Genomic DNA, 21,812 nt, shown 5'->3' on the forward strand with positions numbered 1-21,812 from the left:
TCGAAGCAAGCGAAGATGGCGGCGTCCACAAATCGAAACAACCTTCCACTCGCCACTCTCGGTACCGTTGGCCGTAGCACACGCGAAACCGGTTCACGGGTGCTGCCTCTGCAACTGCATTCATGATTCTTCGTGCTCGCCACCGTTTCTTCTTTCCCAGTGCGCGTGGACGCCGCGTCGTCGTTGCGAAGGGGACTGTCATGACCTGGAGGGACGGCATGCCCACGTAGGACACACGATGACGGCCAAAACGGCTAAGAAAAAGGCGGACGCCGCGTCCGCAGAGCCCAGCGGCGTCGGCGACCGTCGCAGGTCTACATCGGGCTACTTCGACGACCTAGCACGCGACCACCTTAGGACCGTCTTTTTCGTGATCGTGATCCTTTCCCTGGGCACGCGCCTCTACAAGATCACCGAACCCGATCATGTTTGGTGAGCGCCGCCGATGGTTTCGCACATGATGGGTCGCATGATTATACGGACCCTGCGCGTCAGTGTGGTCCGTGGGATCAAGCTGTGCACAAACTGAAGAGCGTTCTCACTACAGCATATTTGGGCGTGCTCGCTGCGCCCGGTGGACGTCAGCGCGCTTGCGACGGCTGTGAGAGAAACTTCACACGTGCGAGGCTGTCACGGGCATAGATCTGCTGAGCTGCTCCTCGCAGCGCCGACTGACATTCTGAAACCTTGTGCGAAAAAAAGATAGGTGCCGGCGTTTGCGAGCACTGTAAAATATCGGAGATGTGAACGGAAACATGTGACAATCGTTTAGTTATGTGCGTTGCTCGGTGCGTCGACTGCTAGTTGTCCAGTTTTTACCGCGTCAGGCATGTATTGCGCTGTTAATCGTAGATAGCCTAGCTTACTTGTTCTGTTGTAATATAGTACCCTCTCCCTCCATTCTTCTTTTTATTATTATTATTATTATTATTATTATTATTATTATTATTATTATTATTATTATTATTATTATTTATTAAGCCCACGGCCACTACAACCGGATTGCTCGAAGAGGCAGAGATTCGTTACATAATAAATCAGAAATAGCTATTAGTTAACAGAATTGCATTAGTTAAAGGTAATAACTTACTTTAGGATCACATGTTTCAATTGCAAAATTGAAGCCATGCAGTGCTAGCATATGTCCATAGTCATAATGCAGCTAGTACCACTACCAGTTTTGAGATATGGGGGTGGCACTGTCAAAACGTATGCCAATTGTATTCAGCTTTAATTTGTTTATGCACTGTGTGTTGAAACTACATGAGTTTCCCAGTCTATTGCACGACACACTTTAGTAATGGCCAGTAACTGGTGCCGGTTTTGGAATATTGTCTATAACATGTCTTGGGTATTGACCTGCTTCCATTTCACAATTGCTTCATCTGCCCTAACATGATCTATTGAAGAGTTAGTGCAGCATTATTATTTAGGTACATTAGGGTCTCTTAAGCATGTGACATCTGTTTCTTTCATTATAAGTAATCTGCCTTCATAATATTACAGTGCTTTCTCCAATAGATTCTTTTTTAAAATACTGCATAGAGTCTGAAAAATATGAAACAACTATGTCGCATGCTCATGACAAGATGAGTCATAACAGTTTAAACATGCAAACCTTAGTTGAAATTGTATGCACATGGGGACTCCAGCCACTTGTGTGCGGAATTATCCATGTATTGTTCCAAACCTATCCAATCAGTTATGTGAGGGGAGAGAAGAACTGCCATGTGACTATATTAAGTTGGAGTTCTTGAAAAACATTAAAGAGCATGAACAAAATGTGCAACCATCTGTTTCATGTCGTTACAGCTGGGATGAAACCCACTTTGGCAAGATGGGCAGCTGGTACATCAACCGGACATTCTTCTTTGACGTCCACCCTCCCTTGGGCAAGGTGGGGACTTAATTGACACATAAAAACATTCTGAGAGTGTACCAGTGATACACTCCACTTCTTCTGTTCATTTTTCCTCTTCTTCTTTTGAGCTTGTGCTGTAACGGTTGTACTCAGTTTTTTTGCCTCTTTCTGCCGCGTTTTTCATCACACCGAGACCATGAACTTCAGGATGTGCTGACAGTCGTTTGCGAAGTCTGTAACCTTTCGTACTTAGCAGGCAATGCTGCAGTAGCCACGCAAGTAGTGCAGTTACAGAAGTCTCATTCTACACGTTTTGCTGCGCAGTTCCTTTTGATCTACGACTCTTTCTATGAAACAGCTACTTCATACATTACAACTATGACTTCTGGATGTAAGGTTATTTCAAATCACATATTATTTGTGTGCCTTCGTGCTTCCAGTATGTGAAATACTAGGCTTTGGTCACGAACACAGACTGCACTTGCGATCTTCCCACTCGCTTGTTCAGTGGTAAATAGGATCAGATCTGCGATGCCTTCCGTGTAATGAAATAAAATTTTTCAACATTAAAGTATGAGATTTAGTGCTTTATCTAATTACGTGATGCATACCCATATATTTATTTCATATAGGACATGCTGGTTTTGGTAGCGAATGCAAGCAGTCAGAGAAGTCTCTCTAGCCTTCGTAGTGTTGCCTGCTGTGTACAAAAAAAAAGTTCTTATTTAACAACTGCATTGACACCTCTGAGAGCTTAGTATGTGTGGCACCTATTCGCCACGGGTGAATCTGTCATTTCTACCTCAGTCTCCAGGACAGCAGATCTTCAGAGATGTCTGGAACCTCTCACAGAAGCTCAGCGAAAACTGGTCAAAACAGACAAACCTGCGCAGTCAGTTGCAGCAGTGCAGGGCCATACAGGAAGACTAAACTTCCTCCATGCCACTAGCTATGAGCAACACATCACGAATGACTAGTCTCGACCCCTATAACATCATTTATCCATTTGGGTCTGTGTCAGAAATGTCAGCTTGGCATGCAGCACAAACAGTGAGATACAGTTACATGGAGGGCGAAACCACGACTCCTTAATGGTTTTAGCAGAAATTTGGACTGACCTGCTACGATGGTTCTGTGGCCACGGTGTTCAGCTGCTGTAGCAGTGGTCACGAAATCACAGGTTTGATTTCTGGTTTTAGCAACCGCATTCCGATAGGGGCGAAGTACGAAAACGCTCTTGCACTGTGGTGTGGGTGCACATTATAGAACCCCAACTGATCAAAATTAATCTGGAGGCCTGATTACAGGTCTTAAACTCACAGTTTGAGTTTGAGCTAACAGGGAGCATATGTCCAGCATTAATCTGTGGGGGTCAGTTGAGGTTGAAACCCACATGGCGAAAATATAGTTGCCACATTGTGTGAAAGCCCAGACTTATTCAAAGCCATGCGGCTTAGGTTCGAATGCAGAATAGGGACAGGGCACAATGGGCAGTGTCAGTGTAGTCCCACTTAGTTGAGCTAGCTGGTGTAATGGCCACATTTAAACAAACAAAACTTCTTTATTTGCAATGCCACCCAGGAGGTCAGAACCATGTGGGAGAATAAGTTACAAGGAGTTATTGTATGTGTTGCTTAATTCTTTGTGAGAGGCCTAGGTGTCACTCTATTGAATCTGTAGCAGAGAAATATTTAGGAGGAACCAGATGAGCCAACTAATGATTTCTGCATGGTCTTCTCAATATTCAAGATGCTCATTGCACTTGCCGGCAAGCTGACGGGGTACAATGGAACGTTCCCTTTTGGGAAGCCGGGAGACAAGTACGAGGATCACAACTACGCTGGAATGCGTGTCGTGAGTGATTCTTGCTAGCTTTTCAGATCTCTGCTTCTGCACCTCCTCTGTGCAGATATGGGATTGATTGGAAACAAAATATGATTGAAACCTCTTTGTAGCCACTCACATTGAGGCTAGTTTTCTAGCATTTCATTGAACCAATTTACGTTCATATTGCGTTACACTACTACAGCCTCAGCTGTTTGTCTACTGTTGTCTCGTCCTGAAGACATGTAGTCGCAAGTCTTCTGCAAGTTGCTGCTTGATGCAATAATTCAATTTCGTTGTGATCAATTCGCACATAGTGCACTCTGGATATATATGTCAAATACCTAAACTGTGATTGCCTTTTGTGTAAATAATAACAGAGAAATAGCAGTGCATTGCCAACACTAGTACTCTACAGAAGGCTTGAAAAGAAAGCAAGGAATACCTATGACAAATGCTTGGTTGTTACTGTTCGCCAGATTCTGTGAGAAGCTTATGTGATGGGAACTGTAGCCTATGTGCTAAATACTGTGTGCCCATTTCATGCTAGGTCACAGTAAATCTGGCCACACCAGATTTGAGGTGACTTGCAATTGAACTATCGATAGCAAAACAAAGTTCTAAAAGTTATGGATGGTATAGACGTCAAGCTCAAGCTTCATAATGCCACTTTCTGAAGTGGCTATTGGTATACTTGTGCTTCCCAGCAATGTCAGTACTGGCAGAATGTCTGTTCTCAATAGCTGGGCAGGTAATTTCAGACTGAGGAGGAAAAAGATTTACACCACCAGAATGCCTGACTGACACAGGATTATGTTGCATGTCTAACTGTTCAGTTAAAGTGGAAAGAAAGCCATTATAAATGTGTGTTAATGTTTTGGAAAAACATTTCACTGCATTTTGAGACCAGTAAATATTGTAATGTCAACTAGTTTTGTTGGTTTGGTGCAGCAGTGGTTAATCTTCAGTATGGAATATAGTAATATAGCCATCTTTGTGATTTCGACAGTGGAACAAAATAAATCCAATTGCCAAGTAAGCATTGTGAAAATGCATGCGCTCAGCGTGCATAAATAAAGTTGCCAACAATTGCGCAACTATCGATCGCACTGTCAATAGCAAGCATTAGTGAACTGCCGTATAACACTATCGGCAGTCATTTTTGCACTATCGGTAGTTTAGTTAAACTGCCGAGAGTTAAAAATAGTTTTAAAAACTTTTGATAGTTAAAGATAATGAATGGAACTGTAGATGTCACCGGTAGTCACTTTGTTGATAGTTCTGCATCACTACTGGCCACCCCTGATATAATACTTACTACCCACCATGATGATGTTGTGGCTTTGGCTGCTAAACTCGAAGGCTCTGCGAAGCCTGAAGGCACGGGATCAAATCCTGGCCGCAGTGCTCAGGTCGAAATTAATCCGGAGCTCCCCACTATGGCGTGCTTTGTAATCATATCGGGGTTTTGGCACATAAAATCCCCAAATTTAGTAAATAATTCTAATAGTACACACTTCTAAGCTGCATTTCAGCAGCTCCATTATGTTAGCTTTATTTGCAGGCTTGAGGAACAATAATCTTTATGTGTGTATGAATAGTGAAATTTCTGGATCGAATACAAATGTTAAAAAAAGAGAGCTCGAATATTGAATATAGTTTCGCATTTCAAATAAAGTGAACTTTAAAGTTTGAAGTCTGTTTGATAAAAGAAACGTAACAAATGTAAAGAAGGTTATTTGTTTATTTGATATGTGCATATAATTTCGTTGCAAACCCAGTCAATTAAGGTGCTTGTAAACGAGAAAGAACTGCTTTCAGTGAGCTGAAGCACCATGACAATGGCAGTAATGATGCAAGGGAACAGCAAGTCGCCAGATGTACATAGATTGTTATGTTTTTTGAATGAGAGAAGTGTGATATTACATCAGCGGACATTGTTTTAGAGGTATGCAAATGTGATCAGCCTGGCCAAATAATAAAATGATTTTGCTCAAACGAGACGATAAATATTCATATAGGCTGCCCAAAACAGGGCATTCTTATTAAGTGAGTGAAAATTAATCAGCATAAGTTATCTGCACCATGCATTCTTCAGGAACCAATGCCACTGCACAACAACCGTGGCTCTCCTGCAGCGAAATCACTCGGAACAGTCGTAACTTGGATCGGTCTGTCATGCTTGAGAATTTGTAGCGTTGTTCGGTGTCACAAATAGAAACAAATACTTTTCTTTTTACGATTTCGAATATTTGCACACCCTTAATAATCTTAGATAAACATTTACGCTGCCACATCACCATTTAAATTAGCATTTATACCACTGTGTTCCTGTTCCACGCCAGCTCTGTGCCTTGCTGGGGAGCATGGTGCCTCCCTTCTGCTTTGTGATTGTGTGGGAGCTCTCGCATTCCCTGCCTGCTGCTGTCCTAGCCTCATCGCTGGTGATCTTTGGTGAGTAGATTTGAGAATCTTATCTATCTATCTATCTATCTATCTATCTATCTATCTATCTATCTATCTATCTATCTATCTATCTATCTATCTATCTATCTATCTATCTATATATATATATATATATATACATACATATATATATATATATATATATATATATATATATATATATATATATATATATATATATATATATATATATATATATATATATATATATATATATATATATATATATATATATATGTGTGTGTGTGTGTATATATATATATATATATATATATATATATATATCATGAGAAGCCAACAAACACTTACACCAAGGACAACATAGGGGAAATTACTTGTGCTTAATAAATGAAATAAAGAAACGATAAATTAGTGGAAATTAAAGTGGATGAAAAAACAACTTGCCGCAGGTGGGAGCCGAAACGCCGCCGCAGTAGCTCAATTGGTAGAGCATCGCACGCGAAATGCGAAGGTTGTGGGTTCGGCTCCCAGCTGCGGCAAGTTGTTTTTTCATCCGCGTAATTTCCACTAATTTATCGTTCCTTTATTTAATTTATTAAGCACAAGTAATTTCCCCTATGTTGTCCTTTGTGTGAGTGTTTGTTGGCTTCTCATGATATGACTAATAAATATCGGGCCCCTCGGTTAACCCCCTTTCTTCTAATTTATCTATATATATATATATATATATATATATATGTCGAAGAACACCGGTGCAGTCAAACAAGATATATTTGCTCTTCCTTTATGACATCTTAGGTTTGCTTAGTTATCAGAAACAAAAGTTATGTCATATTCTCTACTGACTCTTTCGTGTTGACTATATCCAACGGTTATTTTTTCAATCACAATAGTTATCTGATCCTTGAGAAAACAGCATGCAACTATCTGTGTTCCAGTGACAATCCTGCTGAGTGTTTGATGCTGGCAAAGGCAGGATACAGTGGTGTGTAGATGCTAGAGATGAAGGGTGGTAAGGGTGTACCATGAGAAAGAGGGGAAAAGGCAAAGAGGTTACAAAATCTGACTCTAGAGGGATATCACTGTGCCTAGCATAATGAGGTGGACTTCAAAGCTTGTTCGCATATCTTCAGTAAAAGCACCTTAGGGCAACGCTTGCAGATGGGCCGTGATTCATTTTGCTGTAGTCATTTTGCTAAAGCCACACACCATACTGTGATATACTGCTGTGTGGCACACAACTTGTTCACGATGACTGCCTAACTTGTGCAAGCATTCACACATCAGACATGCTCTGTTCAACTTTCATTCTAGCCAATCGAGCACAGCATGACGGTGCGTCCACTTCATCGCTTTTGCAGCCAAACGCACTGTGTGTCTCTGGAAACCTTCTAGTCCTCCACACATGAGCAGCACATGCATGTTGTTATATTGTTTTAGCATGATGGCGGTGGTGCTCTTTCACTTTGCTGTTGCATTTATTATGCGTCCCTTCTCAACTATTGGCATGGCACTATGGATAGGTTTGCACTTATCGCACTATAGGCCCAGGTTTGATTCCTTGTAGGGCCCAGATTGTCGTAATTCTTTCTACGCACTTATCGTATTGAGGCCACATAGGCTGACGAAAGTGGAGTAAGGTAGCCAAAGGAAATGCTCTCGCATTTACAAGTTACATTAACTTACATAATTTGAGCTCTTTCCCACTTGGCCTTAATGACTGTGGCTGTGGATTTTCCTGTGATTCCCAACCTTTGCAGCTGCACTACAATGGGGACAGAACGCAAAAAATTTTTGTGTGTCAAGCATTGCATACTCATTAAAGGTGTTCAAAGTTATTCTGGAACGTTCCACTATGGCGTCTGTCATAGGCACTGTGTTTTGGGGGTTGTTAAACCCAATCAATTATTCAGTTTCTCTATGCAGTCTAGGCCAGCATGGTTCTCAAACATAGATGCGTGCACTTACTAACTAGTATTATACTACTATGGCCATCATCTTGTTGGCAGTTATTATTGACCAGAAGTTGCACAATGCCTCTGATAATCACTTGTGATAACTTATGTAATTATGGCCCACATTTTTATTTAGATACTGTTGTCATGTGTCCAGTACTATTGCATTGTTTTTCTAGGGCTTAGTTCAAGCTGCATAGTAGGCTACCAGCATTTGTGCATTATGGAAAGATTTCCTGTTTGTCCCATGCGCATTTCGTGTGTTCTGAGTTACTCAGGCCACATTTTGATGTCGTAATGTAGCTGATTTAGTTCATTGTCTTTTTGTCATGTGCTCTGTACACCATGCCAAGCTTGCTGAATTTGTTCATTCTTTCTGCTCTACATTGACAGATGTTGGACTGGTGACACTGTCACAGTACATTCTGCTGGACCCCATTCTCATGTTTTTCATCGTTGGTGCCTTCATGAGCATCGTTGTCTTCAAGGCACAGAAGGACAGGTTCGTTTGCCTATCATTGCAGTTGCATCGTCAAGTTGTGTTCTCTGCCACCTGTTAGGTTTAGTATAGATCTACAGTAGAACCTCGTTCATACATTTTGAAAAAAAAAAATATGCAAGAAATAACCTAATGAGAAAACGTATGATCTTAAGCCACTAGCAAGCTTGACAGATCCAACTGTAGTTGAGATCTACGTAACGCAAAGTGCTGCGTAAATCGATGTGCACTAGCTGGTAGGGTGCGAGTGGCCCAAGACGCGCATTTTCATTTTTGCAGCTTTGCCAAGTTTACGTTTCCGCTCCCTCAAAGTCAGCCTGTGTCAGCAGTTTTTTAAAGCAGGGCATTTTGACGATAGTTCTGATATACCTACTTGGTGCAAATCATTGTTGCACCAATGTGCGTCAAGCTGGTAAGGCCCAACCAACCTGAGATGCACATTGTCATTTTCCTATTGCATAGGGTTTAAGACAGCGACAGAAAACTGAAATGAAATCAAGTTGGTGGGGGACAGAGGATTATGATGCCTGCGATGCCACCAGAATGAAACGTGACACTCATTTTGTGCCGCTTGCAGCAGGGAGGGGGGGGGGATAAACTTTTATTGTAGAATCAGCACTTTATGATGGCTGGGCCTAAGCCTCCCATGAGGGGATGTCAAGGGCTTGAGAAGACGTCGAGGTTTGGTTGTCGAGGGCAGAGCTCCGCAGAGCGTCATGCAACCTCGACGAGAGAGTCGTGGTGTTAGTCTGTGTGTACTGTGCTGGGCACTCCCACAGCATATGCGGAAGCGTAGCCGGGTGAATGCCACAGCACCGGCAGTTGTGGGTAGTGTAGACGTCTGGAAATATAAGGTGGAGGCGGGCAGGTGAAGGGTACGTGTTTGTTTGTAGCATACACAGGGTGGTAGCCTGCGCCTGGCTGAACTTGGGGTGAGGGGGGGGGGGAAGTTCAGCGACTGAGGTAAAAGGCCTTAACGAGATAGTTATAAGTGGTCAGGTTGTCCCTGGTGTCCAACTCGTCTCCAGTGACTCCGGTGCAGTGGACTAGGCCTCGTGCAATGGAGTGGGTGACCTCGTTGAGATTGGGGAGGTGTGAGTGGGCAGGGCCCGCATGGGCTGGGATCTGTGTCAGGGAGATCATGTTGTCTTTAGAGTGTGGTGTCTGGCAGAGGATGCGAAGAGCTTGGGGAGGAATACGGTTTTGCTGAAGTTAGTGATGGCTGAGCGAGAGTCACACACGATGGCGTGGCAGGTGGGATACCTTGGAGCAGGGAATGGTGGTGCATTTAGGTTATCGCCCATTAAAAGCATGCAACACGCTTCCAACTGCACTGTGCCCGCCGCACTGTGAAACAGGTAAGTGAAGATGCTTATCGCAACAGGTTTGGTGGCAATAGCTGTGAATGCGGCTTGTCACAACCCAGGAGGGGATTTGCTGGTACCAAACTGGAATAGGAAACTAAGTGCATGCCAGCGATTGTTCTCAAATGTACAGGCCTTGCACCTTTTCTTGTATACACGGGATCTAGTGATCAGAAAGCTTGTCACATCATCACAGTTTGGCAATGTACTGAAAGTTGGTGCCGAAAGATCGTTTTCCGAGAATGTACAAACTGGTAAAAAAGAAAGCATAACTGTATTGAGTCATTTTTTTTTCTTTCTATATTGTGAACATTGGTGCTGGAAAATTGTATATTGGATTGTATAAATGAAATTCTGCTGTAATTGTCAGCCAAAGTGACTGATCTTGGCCAATGAACGATCGGTTTGGACAAGGTGAATGATCATGTAATGGAGAGCTGGCATTTCAGTGGGATATTTTAGAGGTCTGGAATAGAGGTTCCCATGAGCAGCTGCTTGCTGCTCCTGGATGAATGCGTATGTTGTGTATGTGCATATTTGACATGTTTGCATCTTTAAGTAGGCTGCTAGCATGAATGATACTGTCTGCCTTTTTTATTTTGACAATAAAAAAAGCATGCTATGCAAAGCCAGAAAAGCAGTACTATGCATGACAGCAGTACTCGGCCTGACATGAAACAAAGCTAGGCATAGCTCGATAAAGTCAGGTGAACAAGCCAATAGGCATTTGGAAGCTAGCCCCAACAAACGGCACAGCATGTCCAAGTATAGGTTGGCATAATAGGCGCACCCTCACTCATACTCACGGGCACTCACTTACATTCATTGGTACTTGCTCACATTCGTACTCATGCTCACCAACATTCGCTAGCACTCACAGTGGCTACCACTCACAGTGGCTACCACTCACACTCAATGACAGTCACTCATGTTTAAAATCACGTGCACTCAAACTCACAGTCACTAACTTGAGTTCATACACATGCTAAGCGGCAATGACCCCTGTTCATACTCGTGTCCACTAAAGTTCATCAGCAATTAATCCCGTTCATGCTCACGTTCACTCACCGTCGTTGTCACTCAGTAAATTCCTTATCACGTGCCTGAAAAATTGAGTGTGAAGCATGTATGAGTCAGTGTACTTGTGAGTGAGTATGCCAACCTATGTAGTCCAAGAATAGCTCAAAACAAGCAAAAAATTCGATCTGAACAGTTTATAGCAAAATCCAACTCGTTCATAATAACAATGTGCTTTGTTTCTAATATGTTCGTACGTATATTAAAATGTTGATGAGTGTGTTCAAGGCATTGGTAAATTAAAAAGATTCATTGGCTCAGTAGATTGGTAAAAGAGATTGTCAGTAAGTGCTCGGCATCATTGTTCATTGTGTCAGTCGTGGTAGCTGCTCTTAGGTGACATATTTAAATGTGTCTGCCATTTGATATCTAGTGGAAAGCTCTTAAATGAAAAAAACAGGGTTGCAAATTTGTTTATTGTGTATTTTTCTGTGCATTGGCAAATTTTGGGCATGTTGATTCAGAACGGGAAGCACTCAAGCAAAATTTAGGGAAAGAAACCCAGCAATGTCAGGTTTTGTGCATTTTGTTTTTCCCATCTAGTTAGTGTGTTCCGAGGCTGCATGCTTAAATTTTGGCACTAAACAGAAATATTCAAGGAAACGAGAATATAGGCAGAGTTTCTGTATTTAGCCAGAAAAACAAACAAACAAACTGAAGCCCAAATCCAGGAAAAATGTATGGTGAATCCTGTCAGGGGATCATGGCAAACAAGCCATAACCAGCTTACCATACGCTGTGCTGGCCATCCATTGGCCCATGATTAAATTGATTCAGAAGCATGCTGCTTGCATTCATAAGTTGTCAGATTTGCTTGATAGTACAGGGTGTGATACTGTAGGGCCAATAAATTGGTCATTGGAGTATGTTGACACTCGCTCGCACTCGCTTGCCAATATTTTTTTTTTTTTTAGGGATACGCACTCTCTCCCACTCAGACTTATGTCAACTCGCACTCATCTGCACTCATATTCCTACTCGCACCTACTCAAACAAGCCTTCACTCGCCCTTGCTCACACTCGTTTCTGTTTACGCTAACTGGCACCCATTCTTGCTCACGTCCACTCACGCTCGGCACTACTCACTCCCGTCTATACTTACACCTGCTTTCCCTCACTGGCATACACCGGTGTTCATGCTCACATCAACTCTCACTTGCCTGCATTCACTCATGCTAATGTATGCTCACCCTTGCTTGCATTCTTACTTACGTCCACCCACACCCTTTGTCAATCACTTGCAGTCAAACTCATGACTGAAATGAATAGGGGTTAGTGTAGTCATGAGTGGTAGTGTAGTCATGAGTCACCGACGGCAGGGCCCATTGTGCTTCTGTTGAACCATGGAAGACAGTTGCAACCTTGTCGCAATGAAACGTATGTGAGGATTTGCATTCCGAGGCAAATGCAGTAGTCGTTTTGCATGGTTCTTTTAACTGCCTTGTCTCGAGACAGCCAGTTCAAATCTTTTTCTGCTTCCTTCCCAGGCCATTTTCCAGAATGTGGTGGACCTGGCTTGTGGTCTCGGGCATTTTTTTATCCTGTGCCATAAGGTGAGTGCATTGTTGTGTAGTCGTTTTCACTGCGTCCATGGTCAAATGCAATTACATTATGCATGTTTTACAGGAAGAAGTGCTGTACCTGTACTGCTATGACAGAAAATGATTTGGTCTTTTGCTGTCGCTTTTTTTTTTATAATCACGTTTTGCACATACTGCTACTGTGTTCTTGCTAAAATTTTGCACGAAGATGGCATTTTATGGGCTTGACAGTTCAATACAGTAAAAGCTCGGTGTTACGAATTTCAAGGGATAGTGTAAAATGTTTGTGTCACCCGAAATTCATATCACCAAAAAACAGTTATGGTGCGGTTGGCAGTAGTGAAAAAGGCTCAGCTGCTTCGCTCTCTTTGTGAATTGTGGCCTCCTCACCACTTTACTGCTGGTGGTCACAATGCGCTCATTCGTATCACGTATGCCAACATGCGTAAACGTTTGAAATATCCGAAATGTGGCTCATAGTATGCAGGATACTTCGGCCCGGGAATAGTACAGATTCGTACCAGCTGGGATCATATCACCGAGGTTTTACTGCAAAACACTTTGCCCGGTTACTTTCACAGTTCCTCAAGGGAAATTGGCCTTTGTCTGCACTTCTTTCCAGTGAATGACATTTTAAACATGATGGCTATGTCACTTCCAGTGTCTACAATACGGCAAGGCATGGCTTTCAAACCTGGTTTTCATTTATCACTGGGAGGACATAAAGTGATCTGGAGGAAGGCAAATTCATGCTTCTTTATTGGTAAACTTGGCTAGCAATAGTGCCATGTGTTATGTCGAACAATTGAGACCGCAAAATGGAATTTTTTCTGCAATGGCCTCACCAGTGGCATCCATGTGCCACTTCCTGAGACAATCACCATCATGGCTGTGCGGCTCCACTAAACCGTGGCTACCTCCACAAGGCAATCCTTGACCATAAGAGGCATTTCTTAATTTCTTTGTCAGTATAGAACCTCACTATTTTTAAAGTTGGGAGCACAACAGCGCTTGTGACAATGCAACAAAATATTGAATAGCCTTCTGCCACTAACAACTATTCATGCTCATTTAAACTCTGACTGAGGCCACGACCTGTCTGCCATACATAATTGTAATCATAACTAAGAGCAGCTCTACAAGCTGCTACAGTGCAATGTTTTACGAAGTGGTTAGAATGTTTTGCCCTAACATTTGTCAACTTTTCTTTCCCTGCACAGCCGGGCATATTTTGCCTAACCTAATTATTGCTAGCAGTAAAAACAGCATAGGCTTTTTATGGAGCCAATATTTTCCTAAAGGGGCACTAAAAAATCTAGTAAGCTGAGTAGTATTGATAGATTATTCGTCAAAGAGTTTATCATTGTTTGCTGTGTGCCAATACATGACTGTTGCACAGAAAACTGCTGCCCAAGGTAACACTTCTGCTCCTCAGTTTGAATAGACGAGATGACGTAATCTCCATGTGACCTCACTGCCTGCTGCCCTCTGGGAATCAGCCACAGCTGACATCGCATGAGCAGTACCATAGTCCAAAATAGCTGGCGTGGCCCTGATTTTCTATTAATGCGGAAGCGTTATATGGGTTATGAAGTGGAAAATTTGGTGTAGTGATCGACATTGGCGTGACCATCGATGGTGATCCCATGATTTTTCGTGGGAGTCAACCCCACGGCCATTGGTGTTAATTAAGGTTAAGGTAATTAAGATAGAGTTCGTTAAGGCACTCAAACTTGCGATCTTTGTTGGGAGTCAGACCCTCGATCATTGGTGGGAGTTGAACCCACAACCTTGCGTTGTGGCATAATGTTTAAACATCCTACGGTGGTAGCGATGCTTTCGTATTCATCCACGTAGGGATAAGTGCCCCTTGAATTTCGTTTTGTCATTTTCTCGCTAAGAATGGTGCATTCGTTGTTACGGAAGCCTTATTGTTCAAGTCTAGCTCTAGTTAATATTTTCGTTTAGTGTCCCTTTAAGTTTGTGTGAAAGATAACGAAAATTTCACCTCGATGCTCGTCCATGCAGAGTAATCATCTGCACAAATGACACAGTATGACACAACCAAAATGCAAGCCCTCAGCAGCCTCAGCCTGCTGCCACCATAGCATCCCTGTGCATTATAATTGTGCGAGGAAGTTCATTTACAGACCACTCGGAGAAGTCTAAAGTCGATTTCGGGAAGTCTAAAGTTCATTTCATTTCGTAGCTCTCGTACTTAATAGGTGAACCTGCTAGCTTGGAAGAAAACACTGTTTTCCTCATAGTAGCATTACGATCATAACACAAGGTGCACATTTATGCTGGGAATTGCAAGAAAAAAGACGTGCTAGGTGTTTATACAAATTCATTACCTAAGGTTGCCATTTTATTTATTCATTTATTTATTTGTTTATTTATTTATTTTCAATTTTCAAGGCCTCAAATACAAATCTGGAAGAATAAGACACACGGACTGAATGCGTCATACATTTTGCTGAAGCACATTTCTCAGCTTCTTATATGCTGTCTTGTTCCTTTATTCCATCCAGTGTCAAGTTCGTTGGCCTCTTCGTGGTCCTTCTTGTCGGCTTTTACACGGCCTATGACTTGTGGGAGCTTCTCGGAGATTTAGAAAAGCCTCTGGTGAGCCTTATTGCTTGTAGTCCAAAACATTAGTCTGGAAAAGGGTCTGAACTTGAGCTCATGGCAGAAAAATAGCGTGAAAAAAAGAGGACAATAGAAAAGTGACATGCGTGCTCGAGAAATCTGCCAGGCTTTCACTATGCATTTCAAGGTGCCTTCATTGATAAGCTCCCGATCGATTGCCTTAACTGACAAAGAAATCAACTATCTTCGTGACTGATCGATTGGATGCTTTTGTTTCCTTTTCTCCCTTGAAGGGTTGGTTTGCAGCATCTTTGTTTCTTCAATGTATGTATTGCAGTTGCAAAATAAACTCGCTTGTTGTCAGTCATCGCTTAGTCTTGTCCTCTCTTTTCCTTGTCCCGTTTCTCATCGCACTGTTTTTCTGCCATGAGGTTTTATCTGTTTGCAGTAGAAAATTGCTTAACAAACACTGTTACTCTGTGCCAGGAAATGCTACAAGGTAGATTTCAAGTTTATTTAGCCACAGTTTACTTGGAGAGGAGTTAAAATTTATTCAGTAGCGCTACGGGCACTGGTACTTTTGAGCATACTTGAGTCGGTGCATATCGTACTCAGTGCAATGGTTCGAGTGCTTCTACACATCGCTTTCAAGCACATCTGAGTTCACTGCTGCTATATGCCCTCTCAAACCTAATGCTTCATTGGCACTCTAAAATTTCAATGCAGGTTGACATCAGTGAGGATCATAACTGCTCATATGACAGCAGCGTAACAAACCCAACAATGGTAGATCCGACTTGTTACTAACTTCAGCAAGCTTATCAACTTAGGCGAGTTTTACTTAAGGCACAGCTCAACAATGCGCTCGCACATTGTGAAAGTGCCATGCTGTTAGTAGCATTATCCTTTGGTAGAACAGAACGCCAAGGAATCAGAGTCCAACCACAGCAAAGCTTTACATCACATAAAAAAATTATGGCAAAACACATCTACTGTACAACAACTGTTAAAGTTGTGCAACAGCATATGCAGAGTACATACTTTATTTCATTTCCATTACAGTTGATTGAACAAGCGGGACGGTGTGTTCGTTTATGCAAGCAACAATGATATGTGCAAGTAACTACATGTAGCTCTAACTATGTGGAAAACTGAGTGAGCTTTTTTCTTTTCCAGTCATTGTTTTGACGCTCTGAAATGTTACTTCTCGTGAAATCAAAGTGGTTTGACAACTAATCAGATAGAGTAGTAAATTCACGTCAATCTTGTTAACCTCACCTTCTTGGTCCCTGTGCTCCATACTTTTGATACCCGTTGTGTGATGCTATGTGTTATCTTATTTTTGCATGCTTAGACATACATGTGTGTATTCTATGTGTATTGTAAGCAAAGGATGGAATGAAGATTAGTATGTACTCTTTCATCGAGTACTGAGCTTAACAAACTATTGTTTGCTTCTCGTGCTGCATTGCTATGATGTGGTTAAGCAGTCTTTTCTTTTGCAGTCTTTTCTTTTGCAAAGCATCTTTTTTTTTTCTGGCTTCCTTTGTGTGCAGGTTCTGGTGGGAAAGCACTTTGTGAGCAGAGCCGTGTGCCTCATTGTGCTTCCTGTGTGCCTGTACATGCTCTACTTCTATGTGCACCTACACGTGCTCTACAAGAGGTGGGTGCGGATGTCATTTTCAGCGCGGGCGGCATTCCTCGTGCTCCTGCATTACGGTTTTGCAGCATTTTCACCTTTAAGGGCTCTCATGAGGCACCCAGCTGGTCTAGATAGCATATTTAAAGCTGGTGCGAGCAGTTGCAGTAACACAGTTTCCTGTTTGCCATTGGAATTCACTATAAGTTTTGCAATAGAAAAAAAAACCAAACTGCATCTGTTAATGTAGCTTCTGGACCTCTGATGATATCAAATCTCTCTCTCTCTCTCTCTCTCTCTCTTTATGTTCCACGTTGGCTTATCTGAGAGCTATGGAAGTCGTCTATGCATAATTTTTAGCTTATAGTAAAGAAAGTTATTGTGACCACTTGAAGTAACTTGAGTCTTGCACAATATATATGTTCCCTAGGCTGGAGTAGCAAGGCAAAGCCGCTGGTAAGTTGCGCTCGGCAATGTAAGTTTTCTCTTTACTGGCGTTTGTTTACTGCCTGTTGTTTTTACTGCATGTTTAGTTTATGTGAAAAGATATGATGGAGCTTAGTCATTATCTTTCTTATTGCAATGAGTGGTGTTCAAGTAAACAGAATGAAAGGTCAGCTCTTGCTGTGCTGTACCATGTTTGTTCTTGATGTCTGGTAGCATGATGATCACAGTTTCCCACTAAATCATCGTAAGTTGAAATGCAAACAGAAAAAAAAAACTGATCAGAATGGCTGTTGCATGTAAATACAGGAGAGTGCTATGTCCATTCACCCTGTAGCCAGTTTACATAGTGTACACTACAGAGCCTGAATTAAGCCGCACTCACAAATTCAGGTGGACATGTATACGGAACAAGGCATTCTAGTCACTTTCAACTTGTTTGCATCTGAATTTATGCCTATAGCATTATTAAACTACAGTCCCAAAATGTGTATGTGTGGGTGGGTTCCAGTAACAACCATCTTGTTTAATAAGACATATGAGCAACAACATCTACCATTAGCCAGCTCACCGTTTGTCCACTCTAGTAAGATGGAATATTGAGGCACCTGCCTGTTTGTGACTCAGTCAGAAAGTATCAGCCGTTGAGCGATCATATTCTTGGTTATCTCAGGATGCCGATGACAGCCCCTTTCTGTTCTCAGCTCCGAAGGCTATAAGCAGCTCGAGTTGAGATAGTAGTTGATAGCATTCAAGAGCATTGTGACTACTCAGTGTGCTATATTCACATTTGACCTTTGACGGTGCAGTGGCAGCGGAGATGGCTTCTTCAGTTCTGAGTTCCAGTCCCGGTTAAAAGGCAACTCTCTGTACATGGCCAGCATGCCTAGAGGTGAGTATTATGGTGGTGCTGTAAATTATAATTTGAGCTAACATTGATGCGTCATTAAAGCAGTAGTGTCAAAAGAAAAAAAAATTGTTTTTTTTTAAAGGAGCTTTTAAACAGGAGCTTTTTATTTTTGTAGAGATCAGCAGGCGATCTTGCCGCCACACACGGCTAGAGAACTAATCGTGCGTGCGTTAGCCAGGAGAAGCTGTTCGATTGCACGGCAGCGCTTCCTTGCCTTGTTGGCCTCATACTGAAGCCTTCGAATTTCTCGACAATGTTTCGATCGAAGAAGCACATACGCCAGAACAAACTGGGGCACATGATCAAATTCTTCAGGATCGCGGCTTGAGAGCTTTGAAGCTGTGAGCGCCATTTCTCTAATTTCAATGCTTTGGCTACGCTATGGTTTGGCCATTGAGCTCAGAAAATGGCAACGGAGGTAGGCTTTATTTGGACATCCAGGGGCACCACTCCACACGACAGAATAAACTAAATTTTTTTTTTTTTTGCCAAGTTGACAGTATCTAGAACTTTTTTTTTGCATTTCTTATGGAGTGAACTAGGGAAATGTTGCTGTTAAATGTATTCTTTTTAAAGAAAGACCCAGAACTGCGAAATGCAAGCAATATTGTAGTACTGGTAAGTTGAATGCGAATTCAGGAAACATCGTTTGTTAAAATAAATGTGCTTCTCACAGGGCATTTTGCTACTGTGCCTCTAAGCCTTAATTGCTGCACATCAATGCATTTTGCATGCTGTCACACTCAAAAGCTTATGAATTTTGCAATGTACAAAAGAAGCTGAATACTCCAACATGAGTGTTTTACTGTTGTGCTGGGTGCGAGTGTGAACTTTTGGAGAAACAATCTTTATTGCAGCACCTGTGCCCTATATGATGTCTAACGTGAGGGCGCAACACAGCAGCTAGTTTTGTTCATTTGATTACATTTCTTCTCCTACTGAGATACTAAGGCGTTCTTCACTACATGCCCACCTTGATGGTGTGAATGACCAAAAGCGTGCTATAGGCAGTTACTGTAGTAAATTACAATCATCATGCTTAATAAGCTGATTAGTGCCCTTCAAGGAATTCTGCATTGTGAATCACCATTTTACAGTGTGAGCAATGCTGTGGGGAAAGCAAATCGTGGCTTTGAGCCCAGGACCAGGCAGATTCAACCAAGTGCATTTGGGACTGCGTTGAAATTTCGAATATTGTATTTATTTTACTGTGTACTTGCTCGATTCCAATGTGTTTCTTTTTCTTTATTATATGTAATTTGTTTTATATTATGCATGACTAATCTCTGTCTGGACGGTTATATTTGTTTATGTATTTCTGCTTTCAGCTGTGAAATTTTTCTCAACCTTTTGTATATTCAGTTGAAGGAATTGCCACAATTCGTGTACATTTTTTTAAGGCTGATAAAGAATCATATTACATGGATTAGGTGCTGCTGAGCTGAGTCTGCCCAGTCATGCCACAAACAGGCTAAAAGGCTTATAGGGACTGTAATTGACTTGCGTATATTTATTTGTGACAAAATAAACATTCTATTCTGTTCTATATTCTTCTTTGACTGTGGCTGTTTAACTACGAGAAAAAGGCCTTGGCTCTGCTGTCATTGTTCTGGGGATTCCGTTGGGTGGCGAGATATGCGACTCATGCATGCTTTTCCGCTGGACCCTTCTGGCTCCAGAGGTGGCATATGGTGCTCAGATCACACTGAAGAATCACCGGACGGGGGGTGCCTATCTCCACTCGCATTGGCACCTCTATCCTGAGGGGCTGGGAGCCAGGCAGCAGCAGGTGAGTGGGAGATTGGCATAACTTTTTTTATTTTTTCTATTTACTTGCTTGTTTGTGCAAAATATCCCTAAAGGCCTTTTTGTGCACGGTATCACACAGGGGGAGCCTCACAACACTAGTAGAATTCAACTACCGTAGTGCAAGATTTTAAGTACTCAGAAGTTTGAGGAGGAAAAGCTTATAGAAGCAAATTATTTGCTTATTAGAATATACTGTCCAAAACAGTGAGAACAAAGGTAGTGGTTATACAACATCAAAGTGCAAACAAGCAACATCGTACATTGTGTATACGTGAAGCACATAATTCAGGTGTTTACAATTTTAATAGAAAAGAAGGCACAGCTCGCACGGCCAAGAATGTTTTCTCGAAAAAAAAATATAACAATAGAGAAGAAACTTTAGGGTGTCTAACGCAAACGTCCGAAGTTGTAAAAACTTTTTCACTGCAGTTTTCATGACTATGTTTTTGATGGGAGTTCATCCCACTGACAAAGTGTCATCTGGCATTTTATGGGCAGCTATTCTTTTTTTTCTGTTTCTGTCTTCAAGTCCAAAGGACTTTAAAACAGTGAACCTAACCAAACCTGAATCACTAAATGTGTTTTACCATTTTTTTGTGTGTTGTATCATACTAAAATACTCATTTTTCTAGTTTAGCAGTTGAGCTCTGGAATTCACTTCCGAGCAATGCTGTTTGTTCACAATCTGTGAATTCACTTGTGTTGGGACTTGAATTGCACCTTGAGTCAGTGACAGAGTGATGAACGCATTCTTGTGGTCTATGGTTGGGCTAACTTATCGAGAAATTTATCGATGACACATTTCTTGTGCCCAGGTTTCTTGCCCATGCATTGGTGTATGCATTTTTTTTTCATAATTTTTCTTTTGTTCTTTTCTGGCCTCTGCTTTTGCACATTTTGCTATATGTATCTTTGTTTTCTTTCCCGTGCATTTCATTAGATGCACATGTTAACTTTATATTGACTACTTCTACCTGACATGGCATAATTTCACACCTTTTACCTTATTCTTCTGAGCTTGAATCTGCTGTATGATAAAGCGCTATGCTCGTACGACGTTTTGTTTGTCCATTCCTGTATGAGGCCTCACAGGCTTACAGTATTGTTCGATAAATAAATAAAATTTAAACTAACCTAACCTAACCTAACCAATTGCAACTTAATAAATTAACCTAACCTAGCCCAGCCTAATCTGACCTAAACTGAACTGAACCAAACCTAAGCTATGAAGCCTCCGAATCCATAATATTTGGGACCTAGCCTAATCTGACCTAAACTGAACTGAACCAGACCCAACCTATGATGCCTCTGAACCCATATTTGTTTTCCATTAGCGCCCATCTTGATACCTATGTGCCATCACACTTTTTAGTTTTTTGTCCACGCACTGTGGTAGCTCAAGCGTTATGACATTCTGCTGCTGAGTGCAAGGTCTTAGGTCAAACAACCAGCTTTAACAATAGCATTTAATAATGGCATAATGCAAAAATGTCATCACCATCTTTGGGTTTGCTCTAGTTCGCGGAAGTTGACCCGTCTACTAAACCATCTCTCGTAGTTCGTGTGTTGTTTCATGATGTTATGCCCAATCGATCAGTTCCTCAATCAATCAACATTTTTCTTTTTAGTGCCCTTAACTACTGCTTGTTTATCAGTTGTATGATTGGTGTTTTCACCTTTATTTTTGTGTTTATAAACTTTCTGTAGCTGTGTGAGTAACTGAGCATAAACATTTCTTCTGATAATGTGTTGGCACTCTTCACTGCATGTGTTATTTGCGAGTGAGGATGTGTTTTCCTTGAACGTTTTTGTGGAAGACAGTGGGTTTGTCCAACGCCACACACATAAGGAACAGCTGTAAGTAAACAGTCTC

The 21,812-nt window shown here is 41.8% G+C and overlaps 1 protein-coding gene across 3 annotated transcripts in view; it reads left to right on the plus strand.

Moving 5' to 3' along the window:
- The first annotated feature begins 238 nt into the window (after nucleotides 1–238).
- Nucleotides 239–21,812, plus strand: part of tw (Protein O-mannosyl-transferase 2) — a 40,871-nt gene continuing 19,297 nt past the window's right edge. Inside the window, exons 1-10 of one of the 3 annotated variants that reach the window (XM_065428322.2) lie at nucleotides 239–432; nucleotides 1,813–1,897; nucleotides 3,611–3,715; nucleotides 6,031–6,139; nucleotides 8,461–8,569; nucleotides 12,495–12,560; nucleotides 15,080–15,173; nucleotides 16,694–16,800; nucleotides 18,030–18,112; nucleotides 19,810–19,919. In XM_065428322.2, the coding sequence (XP_065284394.1) occupies nucleotides 239–432; nucleotides 1,813–1,897; nucleotides 3,611–3,715; nucleotides 6,031–6,139; nucleotides 8,461–8,569; nucleotides 12,495–12,560; nucleotides 15,080–15,173; nucleotides 16,694–16,800; nucleotides 18,030–18,112; nucleotides 19,810–19,919 (1,062 nt within the window). The other 2 variants (XM_065428323.1, XM_070522391.1) reach the window with 2 other exon arrangements.

This window comes from Dermacentor albipictus, chromosome 7 (genome assembly GCF_038994185.2).
Source record: "Dermacentor albipictus isolate Rhodes 1998 colony chromosome 7, USDA_Dalb.pri_finalv2, whole genome shotgun sequence".
Taxonomy (NCBI): domain Eukaryota; kingdom Metazoa; phylum Arthropoda; class Arachnida; order Ixodida; family Ixodidae; genus Dermacentor; species Dermacentor albipictus.